Below are 10,381 nucleotides of genomic sequence, written 5' to 3'. Positions count from 1 at the left end.
AAAGGCCAGGAGGCAAGTGCTCTTCAGATGTTGACACAAGGGTTTTATATTTTGAATGTGTATCATAAGAGAGCCCTGAGATGCTGCATCTCAGCCAAGCTGCTTAAACAGTAGACCGTAGAGCCAGCCTCTCTTCTTCAATGATGCTGGAGATGCAGGGGCTCAAAGGCAGCCCAGACTTGCCAGTTCCATTGGGCCTGTCTGCATTTCTGTAAAAAAAGTCGCCTGGGAGCCGAGGTCAAGTTCTGGCCATGTGCCTGCCAAGAGCGTGCAGCCCAAACCAAGACACCCAGAAATGATTCACCAGACTGGCCAAGAATGAAGATGCCCAAAAGAAAACCACACTCTTCAAAACGCAACTGAATCACACGTTGAATATTTTGAAAAATGTTAAAATTTATTAATAATAGTTAACATCATGTAGTTAATTCAACTAGTTATTTATTGTACATAATGACAACATCTTCACTAGACTGAGTGCTCAAGGATTTGGGGTAACTTGCTATTCAGCATGTCCCCAAAACTGAGATTCATTGTATTTACATCAGGCAAAGCAGCATCAGCAAGAGACTGTCTGGGAACATTCAAATAGCACTTTTTAGGATTCTATTTTAGAAACCAGTGACACGTCTTTAATAGCACACCTCTCTACCTTAAAAAAAAAAATGCGTAATTTCCTAGACAGTGCCTAACTTTCAAGCTTAAAAGTTAAAATCCATCTCTCTCTATTTTGTGGGCATTTTTGAGTGATACACAAGTCTAGAGGTGTCTTCTGTTTTCGTGTATTATGAGACATCCATATTTTGGATCAATTAGTGCAGATGGGAGACAAAAACGGGGCACAAAAGACAAAACTGAGCAAAAATGGGGTGCTACTGGAGTTGAGTTTCTTTTCCTCTTTGCTTTGCTTCTAGTATCCCTTTCAAGGTCATTCCCTCTTTTCCATGCAGCACTCAGGTTTACTGTGGGTGCAGGTGTGTATATTTTAGGGCAGAAGTGGGCTTTCAGATTCAGAATTAACTGGGCTCCTAAACAGCAGGTCTTGGAAGGTTTTATGCCACCCCCATTCCTCTCAGCAGTTTGAAATAAATAATATGCATAAAAACACACAAATGGATCAGCAGACCAAATGCCAGCTAGCCCCGGGGAGTACAGGGACGTCACTTCTGTAAAACATTTACAAAACAAACCCAAAGTAAAATCTGGTAGGGAGGGGCGCAAATATGCACACCCCAAAAAAAATCATCCCTGAGGTTTTGTTTGTCTGTTTGTTTTGTTTTGGCTTGCGATTGAGCAATTAGACACTATATATATATATATATATATATATATATGGCTTCTCTGAACTTGCCAAAGAGCTATTAAAACACGATTGATGGCCGTAAGAGGAGAATACAGGTTTCTAAGACATGAGTCTATTGGAAATGATTCCCGTTTCCTTTGGTTAACATCATAAGCAATATTGCCCCAGAAGAGTCTTGAGAAAGAGCAGCAAGTAGCTGTGGTTTCTTCGGCTCACGGGCCCAGCCTCTGTCGCGCTGTCCCTCACGTTCCCGAGTCCATGGCAAGATGGAGACAGGAACGAGCTGCTTTGAGATTCACTCACCCGAAGAGGTGTCCCCTCTCTTCCCCACAGGCGAATGAGGTATTTCTAGTGACTAGTCAGTGTCCTGCATCCTGTAACCACCCTGATCTACTGAGGAGGCCGAGTTGAGGAACCCTTGTACGTCCGTCTATATACAGAATAAATGAACATATAAATACTTTACATACTACCGACCATCGGGGACCCTGTCAAGACGAAGGAACAGCCCTGCTTCAGGAACTAAATAATATGTCAAACATAAATTAAAATGAAAAAGACAGTGTCGCCACTTTTGCATGAAAAACTTAAACGACCAACAAACAACAAAAGTCCCCTCTCCCCCAGAGATCCGCTGCTCCAGGAAGGTCTGTGCAACCACCGTGAGATGCCACGGGCAGCCCATGCGCAGAACAGGTCAACTCTTGGCTTTGGTTTCGCTTGCCTACCCTTGGGGCTGGGTAAGCCACAGAGCAAATGTTTGTAATGAGGCTTAAGGGGGGGCTCCCACCCGGGTACCCGTGGGCGCCCCTCCCCTGCTGTCACACTCCCCCCAACATTTTGCCTGCAGGAGGGTTGGGCTCAGTTAGAGTCCTCAGGGTTTCTGATGGGATACGCAGGGTCAGCACCCATGTCGGGGATGCATCCCACCTAGAAATGTCACGTGCAGACTCCAGCAGCATCAGCTGTGTCTTCGCATCAGAGCCCCCGTCCTGCTGGGTTATATAGGGACAGGGCATTTGGCCAGGCAGGTTACTAAAGTTAACATTTATAAAGAAGTCTTAAGAGGACTGAAGGGAATGGCTGGGGAGGCTGTGAACAAAGCCTGGCTTCAAATTGTCTCGATCTGGGGACTCTATAGTGGGAGGGACGAAACACAGTCTGGCAGGGGCCTCTTCGCCAAAGGGAAGCCAAGGGTGTCTGTTCTGACACGAGAGGGTGGCACCTTATAATTTAAAACTGAAACAGAGCAGGGGGTGGGGGGAGCCCGAGGAAACCCCTTTTCCGGGAGCAGGGGTTCTACCGCTGCCCAGCCTCGCGGATGCGGCAGGCCACAGCGGTGATGAGGGCCGCTCCCTTCCCGCTGCCGTCCTCCGACTCTAAGAAGCACACGTTGCATTTCGGGGCCAGGTCCTTCACCGTCTCATGCATGACTTTGGCAAAGCTGAAGGGGGTGGGGGAGTGGAAGACAGAGATGAAAAAAAAAAACCTTAGTCATTGTCGATTTGCGTCCTCAGAGACACCGGCATCCTCCGAGACGAGCCCCTGAGGAGTGACGCTGGAAACCCGGGGACAGCTGGGAGGAAGAGAATGGCAACAGCCACCATGCATCCCGTGCTTACTCGGGAGGCTGTGGACACGCCGAGGCCTAGGACCCAGCTGGCAAAGCCGGGGAGCTGGGACTCGCCTCCGGGAACAACACCCGAGGGCCTGGAAAATTGTGCTCCAAAACTTAATCAGTGGAAGCCAGGTCCGTGGGGCCCGGAAGCCACACGTGGGCCTTGTGGACATGCACATAATCTGATCATACACTCCGGGGGGAGGGCCAAGCACACACGTGCCTTTCTGTTTTCCAGGGGTGTTGCTTCAGGTTACCAACCCACATTTCCGAAAGGCCACTGGAGGTAGAAGCGCAGACTCAGGGCTGACTGGTGGCCGTCACGGTGGGCACAGGAAACCCTCCCATACAGAGCTAGAGAAGGGGCCATTACCCTCTGCCCCGCCTCATCTCTAAGGCTGAGGACACAGGCCCGGACCCCAAACCCGAAGCCGGTGGCTGGGACCGAGGCTGCGATTTTCACAAGGACACTGTGTCACGACACAGCACTCAGCGCTTCTGAAGTCCCACTCCTGTCACTAACAAGAGTCTGGGACTAGTCTCTGACTCCCTGGAAATGAACATCAGGAGAGCAGGTAACAATTCAGCCGAGCAGTCTCTCTAAGCTCTAAGCTTGAGCCCCATGGTTCCTGCTTTGAAATGACATATTTAAAACATATGGGAAGATAAGCCAAGAGAAAGAGAAAGAGAAGAAGAAGAACAGGGAATTCGGCACGTCCATCCTCAGGGGGTGGCATACTTTTCCATCAAGGGCCAGAGGGCAGGTATTTTAAAGTCCGAGGCCCCTCGGTCTGCCGTGGCTGCCCTGCCATCATAGCCCCAAAGCAACTACAGACCACACACAAACGAAGGGCAGGGCTGTGTTGCAATAAAACTTAATTTACAAAAACAAGCAACTGCCATGGGCTGCTCTAGACGGTGGAAAAACTTGTGCTCCAGAGCTCCAGCCTATATTTACCAGGCTGTTCTCAGCAGCACTGCTTGTAATAGTTGAAATCCAGAAACGACCCAAGTTGCCATCAATGGTAAAATAGATAAAGTTGAATAGTAGACTAAACTGGAAGAGGAAACTCATTCAAAGGCACACTCTACAGCCCTGAAAATGAATGAACTTCAGCTACACCCTTCCACGTGGCTGCATCCCCAAACCCTAAATGCTGTGTGAGAGACACTAGTTGCAGAAGAGATGCTATAGGATCCCATTCGTGGCAAATGTTGGAAATGAGTCAAACTAAACAATGCACCCGCAGATGTGTACGGGAAAAGAAAAGCTAGAGGCGGATGCAACCTAGCGGCTACACTTGGCAGGGAAGCATAAAGGGTGCGACTTGGGAAGGGCTCCCAGGGGGCTGGCTAACCCTGAGTGGTGGGAATACAGTCCACTTCTGGTTATCAGTCCTTAAGCATACATGATGCACCCTCCCTGGAACGCCTGGTCATTCGTTTTAAGTTAAGACAGAAGAGAAAGGAAAGCAAGGCCAGCGCGGCAAGACGGAGGGAGAGGGCTGGCAGAAGGGTCGGTCCTAGGCACTCACTGTGGATGGAGCTTGTAGAGGGTCCCGTCCACGCCCACGGTCACCTTGAGGGTGTCCAGCCCACGGTTTTCTCGTATCTTGTCCACCACGGCAGCCATGCCCGCGCCACAGAGCTGGGCCGCCCGCCGGGCCACCACGGTGCACACCTCCTTGACAATGATGCTGTCGTCGCAGGTGCTCTCGAGCCCCAGGTGCTGCAGGATGGCACGCACCTGCAGGAGGGCCAGGCAGTCGCTGGGGGAGGCGGGAGCACACGGTCAGACACCAACCAGGAGGAGCCGGGGAAGCCTGGCTCCTCCGTCAGCACAGAGTCTGGAGCTCTGTGCCCCCTGCGAAGTGGCTGAACCCAGGCCGGGGCTCACCCCCTTTTCCCAGGCTGACACCTGGTGCAACAGGAGGACAGGGAGACAGCTCCCTGCTCCAGCTCCCCCAGGCAAGGGGGGCTCCGCTGCTACCAAACCGATTCTTGGAATGAAACAAAATTCACTATCTACATGTCTCTGCCTCAGGCAGTGACAATGCCTGAGGGTGGCAGTTTTTGGTCCCAAACCAAAATGACCATTCGGTTTGGGACCCACATTGTGGGTCACAGGTCCGCAGGACAGGTCCTGCCCATCCACCTCAGAGCTCCGTTCCATTTCTCCTCCCCCACACCAGGGGGTCTGACATCTACCTGTGCATGCTGCATGAAACAAAGGTAGATAAATTTGTAAGAAATTAAACCCCACAGGAAGAACTATGCTAGCCCCTGGAATCTTCCTCTTGCACATAAACAGACATGAAATCTGGGAAGGTGATTATTTCTATTCCCCAAAGCAGAAGCCCTGGGGGATCCACTCATGTTTCAGTTGTCTAGTCCCCAGGCCCCATCTTTCCATGGGCCTGACTCAGTCTTCATCTTTTAACGTGCCCGGAAATTTGCCATTCTAACTGAGCACAAGCTTTTTTGCCGCATTACAGTGGTGCAAGCTTTTTTGCCGCATATAAGCACCATATTACTGTGCTTGGCTTTGGGATACTGTGATTTCTCACGTGGAGGATTCCTATTTGCCCTTAAAATGCCAACTCCCGATAAGGTATGTTAAATCCCATAAAGTACCTGGGTTAGCTACTGAAGTGGGCTCTACACAAGCCCTGCCCTGAGCTGTGGAAACCCTCCAGCTCGTCTGCCCCCTACCCCCCGGCCCTAACTGCTCACCTCTCGATCTGGGACAGGAACTTGGTCTGAAAGATGCCCCTGGTCTTGAGTCGCTCGGAGATGCGGCCGCGGAAGAGCAGCCCACGCTTGGTGAAATCAATGAGGACATTACGGACAATCTCCCCCAAGTACATGCCGCTGATCATTTTCTCAAACCTGCAGCACAGGCGTGTCCGTGGAGGCCAGGGAGGGAGGTGGGGAAAAACGTCAGACAGTGGGGGGGAAAGGACAGGCCACTTGGTGCCCTCGGGCCTGGTTCCTGCGGTCTGCTTGTGCTCCCCCTCCACCTGCCTTCAGCGAAACTGAGCACAGTACCTGAGGCCCATGGGCTCCCTGGGATCAGCTCCACCTTCTGGGCTCCTTGCCTTTCCCAGGCTCATTCCTGCCCACCCCCCAGAAAGGACACCCACCCAAATGCCCACACACCCCCACGGCCCATAGCCCTAGTCCTCACTTCCCAGAGCACTTATACGTTCTCTTTGACCCAATCACTCTCATTCAGGGAACCAGCAGCAGCTGGAGACCCCCTGGTGTCCCCCCCCCAACGTGATTAAGCAGTGACCTGGGGGTCTTCTGGCCCTACACTGTGTCTTAAAAAAGGTCAGGATCTCTACTCTGGACAAATGTACCCTCTACTCTCAACAAATGCTTTGCTCTTAAGAGTATTCTGCAGAACTATGGGACCTGGTTCACCAGCTTTGAAAACACTGTACTCAAGGTGTTCCTGTTGGGAAGTACATCGGACCTTAAGCCACCATCCCCCAGCTCAGCCCCACTGGACTACACCCTGCCTTGTGGAGCCGGGATTGGCCCTGCACCCGCTTCCCACAAGAGAGGGCACCAGATGCTAGCTGGCTGGACTAGCAGGAAAGGCTCTGAGCCTCTGTTGGCTTCTGGTTCCTGTCTACACCTCCCCACCCCCAACCCCATCCCACCCCTCCACAATGCTCCTTCACCCTGGGATTCAGGCTTCTCTGTGTTTTCCCCACAGTCTCAGGCCTAGTGTCCAGTCCGTTCTTGCTTGTTCTCTCCAGTCCTTGGGGTGGGGGCCACGTCTTACATTTACTATTCCATACTCCTCGGTGTCTTCTAAACTTTCTAAAACCTGTGCAGACAATTCTCTGCACTAAATTCTCCGTATAATTAACCTGTTCTGATAGTCCCCCAACCGAATGCTGACTGATACAGCATCGCGGTCCAGCAGATGGGAGAAAAGATTTAACCCAGAATCTTCTCGAGAAACCCTTTCCTCGAGGACACCGCTTCTAACAACGTCACAAAAGAACCAGCATCCTGGGAAGCGCTGCCGTAGAGGGTCTGGGCCTGGGTGGTGGTCTGAGTCTGGGACACCCATGAATAGGCTCAACGCCTCCCTTCCCCCACCCCCAACACACAGCGAGGAGCCTACCTCTGCTTTCCAGGGTTGAGGGAAAGCTTATCCACAGCCACATCAAATTCAGTGCGGAAGTCATCCAGGCATCCGTTGTCCCCAAAGGCCCCCCACTCCATGTTGACACACATGCGCCCCTCTTCCCCTTCCACCAGTTCCACGTTCCGCATCTCCTCCATATAGCAGGCGTTGCTGCCCGTGCCTGCCAATCACAGGGGCAGCAGGGCCTCAGCACCGTCCACCCACCCGAGGTTGTGCATTCCCCAGGAAGGCCAGTCTGGGTGCTCACCGACAATGAGGCCAACTTCACAGTGGGGGTCTTCATAGCCACAGGTCATCATGGTGCCTACTGTGTCATTCACCACGGCAACTACGTCCAGGTCAAACTCCTGGGTGGGCAGAAGCAGAGACCCAGTCCACTACCAAACCACAACACGCTCTCTATTCAGGCACTTGCAAGGGAGAATTATTTGGTACACAAAATGCTTGTTCCGCACGTGGCTCATGCTTTCATTCATTCAAGTCTCTGCTCAAAGGTCACCACCTCAAAGAGGCCTTTCATGATTACACCAGGCAAAATCATGCCCCTCCCAAGCCTACTCACACCATTCCCCTCACCCAACATCATAGCTCCTCCTAGCACCAGGCATGAGCTCATGGGTGGATTTGCTCACAGAAATAAGCTCCAGGCAGGCCAAGTTATTGTTGTGGTCACTACCGGATTCCCAGTGCCAAGAGCAGGGCTCAGCACACCGCTGGGTGGCTCAGTTAACTCTTGGCCTAGCCGGTGCAAACATACGTGGTTCTTCCCCATGCTCTGAATACACAGATAATTTCAGGCGTCAATGAGCTGGCATGTTGAGCCTCAGGCCACATTGCCCCCACCTCTCGCCGGTGAATCGCTTCCTTCAGCAGGGTGACCACGTCCTCGCCCTCGCAGCCAGAGGCCTTGAAGCCCTTTGTCCACTTGAGGAGGATGCTCTAAAAATCACACATGATCACGGATGAGTAATGGACTCCTGGGTTTGCTCCCAGGGGCCCAGCTGTGCTCCAAGTTCTCAACCTCATGGTTGAGAAATGACCCATATCAGGAATGAAAAGGGGGGGCATCACCTATAGATCCTGCAGATATGACAACAGAATGACAAGGGGATGTTGTGAAAAACCTCACACCCACTGGACAACTCAGAATGAATGGACAATAGTCCATTCACTGATAAGAAATAGTCCTAGATGTATTAAAGAAATTGGATTTGTAGTTGAAAGTCTTATAAAACGGCAGGTTCAGATGGCTTGGCTAGCAAGTTCCCTGTAGTGACTAATCACCTCTCCCACAAAAAATTCTAAATATTTACTTGGACGTATTGAGAACCCACTGCGTACCAAATACTGAGCTAAGCTCGCCAAATGTGATACATCATTTAGTCCTCACAGCAACCTTTTACACATTGATCATTATCACAGGGGCTCCTGAGGAACTTGCCCCAGGCTGGAGGCCTGAAGGAGCAGAGCAGACCTCACCCCCAGGCCTGCTGACTTAAGCCACAGCGGCCCCTAAGCCCAGCACAGCTGCCCCTCCTGGGAACTGAGTCCAATGCACTTGTTTCCTTTGCAGTGCAAGGCAGTTTGCCCAGTCCCCATTCTAGATTCATAGCAGGAGGCTCAATGGGTTTCTCTAGTTTTAAAACTCCAGGATCGGTGAGCAAATGCTTACCGCAGCTGGGGTGACCTCCAGGCCTCATTGTACCCCCAAGTCTCCTCAGAATTCTCCCTGTGCCACCTTGTCCCCAGCTGGTGCATACAGGAGCTGATGCACACAGCGGCTTTGAATGCGGGAGAATTGTTTTGGGTTTGGCTCCCCAGTGCCCTCTCTGCTACCATGGCCTATCAGAGCCCAAGCATCAGGGACTGCCAAGTCCCTTTCGACGGTTGTCCCGGGAGGCCGGAATCTAAAAGGGCTGTCTGTGTGCTCACAGTCCACCCGCCTGCGCGGATTCCCCGGGCCTCACTCTATCATTGGTGCCCATGGCTTCCCATCTGATCGCCCAGGAGGTCAGTATCACAAGTCAATCTGGCTATGTCACGCTGTGTTCCGAGTCTAGGAGATTTGGAAAAACAAAATGCAATCCCCCCAGAGTCCTGGTTTGCCCGTCTAACATGCAGACAAGCGGGTACTTCTCTCTCACCATCGTTCCTGTCTAAAAGTTAGCGTCACCTCTCAGACAAAATTTTGATTTGGCACGTCCCAGTTTAAGGAATGTTCAAGTAACATTACTTCAGGTGATCCTTAATAACTGGAAGACAAGCTGGGGAAACGGGCCCAAGGTCGCCAACTCGTAAACGCAGTTTGAGGACGCAAAGCCCCTATGTCCTCTCCAGCACCTGCTGATTTCCCATCAGTGGGACAGTCTCACCAGGGCCAACACACAGAGCCCGTCTTCAACTTTACTTGCTCTTAGTTTTTATGATTCTAGACCTGACAAGTGCTCCTTGCAGAAACTTGAAACTACAATGAAATCAAGTAAGATGACATGGGATCTTACAATTCAGACATGGTTAACATGTCTTCCCAGGCTCCCTGATAAACACAGAGATACAAACTTGTTGACATGAAAAAATAAGATACTTTCTGTTTAAGAAGATTTTAGTAGGATAAGTCTAGAAGGATATACACTAAAGTGATATGTTATTGTCTTATTAATTTCTGTTTTAGTATTTTTCTATAATAAATATTCTATTTTACTTAAAAAAAAATTTTTTTTTCACTCTTACCACCAGAATTTTCCCATGTCATTAAAATCTCTTCCAACAAACTAGCAGCTGATACCAGGCAATGAATGGCTCATGATTTATTTAAGTATCTCCCAACTGTGTGGACAATTAGGTTGTTTCTAATGTCTTTTCATTAAGCATTACATAAATATTTATCTACATGTTTAATAATTCCCTCTGCCAAGCCAATGCAAATGTGAAGGCTTTGAAAACCTAATCCAATGACACTGAAAAAAAAAAAATGAGTTGAGACAAAGGAAATGGAAAAGCTTGAAGCAAAGAGGCCCGTGAACCTTTTGGCTGCACCCACCCTCTTGCAGTAATTCACCAAAATGACAACGAAGGGAGAGAGGAGAAGCAACTACCATGTGTTTTGTTTTCTAGGCCTTTTTGTAACCATAGAGTTGCTCCTATAGCCACATACATGTGAATCAACAGGAAAGGTGGTACTGCGACGTCAAGGAGACAGAGAGATGCAGTTCAGAAAGTTTCACCCCCAGATGTGACTGCAGCAAAGCCAAAAGAGTCTCAGCACCCCCAGCATGCTGTTGGTATTGCTGTCAAT

General features: G+C 50.4%; 1 protein-coding gene across 2 annotated transcripts in view; it reads right to left on the bottom strand.

Moving 5' to 3' along the window:
- Positions 1 to 376: 376 nt before the first annotated feature.
- The window catches only part of HK2 (hexokinase 2), a 62,797-nt gene continuing 52,792 nt past the window's right edge, over positions 377 to 10,381 (bottom strand). For both annotated transcript variants that reach the window (XM_077134685.1, XM_077134684.1), the window contains exons 13-18: positions 7,930 to 8,025; positions 7,334 to 7,433; positions 7,063 to 7,246; positions 5,655 to 5,810; positions 4,457 to 4,690; positions 377 to 2,747 (exon numbers count right to left, since the gene is read on the bottom strand). In XM_077134685.1, coding sequence (XP_076990800.1) covers positions 2,603 to 2,747; positions 4,457 to 4,690; positions 5,655 to 5,810; positions 7,063 to 7,246; positions 7,334 to 7,433; positions 7,930 to 8,025 — 915 coding nt within the window. In that variant the 3' untranslated portion in view covers positions 377 to 2,602. The remainder of the gene's footprint in view (positions 2,748 to 4,456; positions 4,691 to 5,654; positions 5,811 to 7,062; positions 7,247 to 7,333; positions 7,434 to 7,929; positions 8,026 to 10,381) is intronic.

This window comes from Tamandua tetradactyla, chromosome 17 (genome assembly GCF_023851605.1).
Source record: "Tamandua tetradactyla isolate mTamTet1 chromosome 17, mTamTet1.pri, whole genome shotgun sequence".
Taxonomy (NCBI): Eukaryota; Metazoa; Chordata; class Mammalia; order Pilosa; family Myrmecophagidae; genus Tamandua; species Tamandua tetradactyla.
This window is presented reverse-complemented; position numbering and strand designations above follow the sequence as displayed.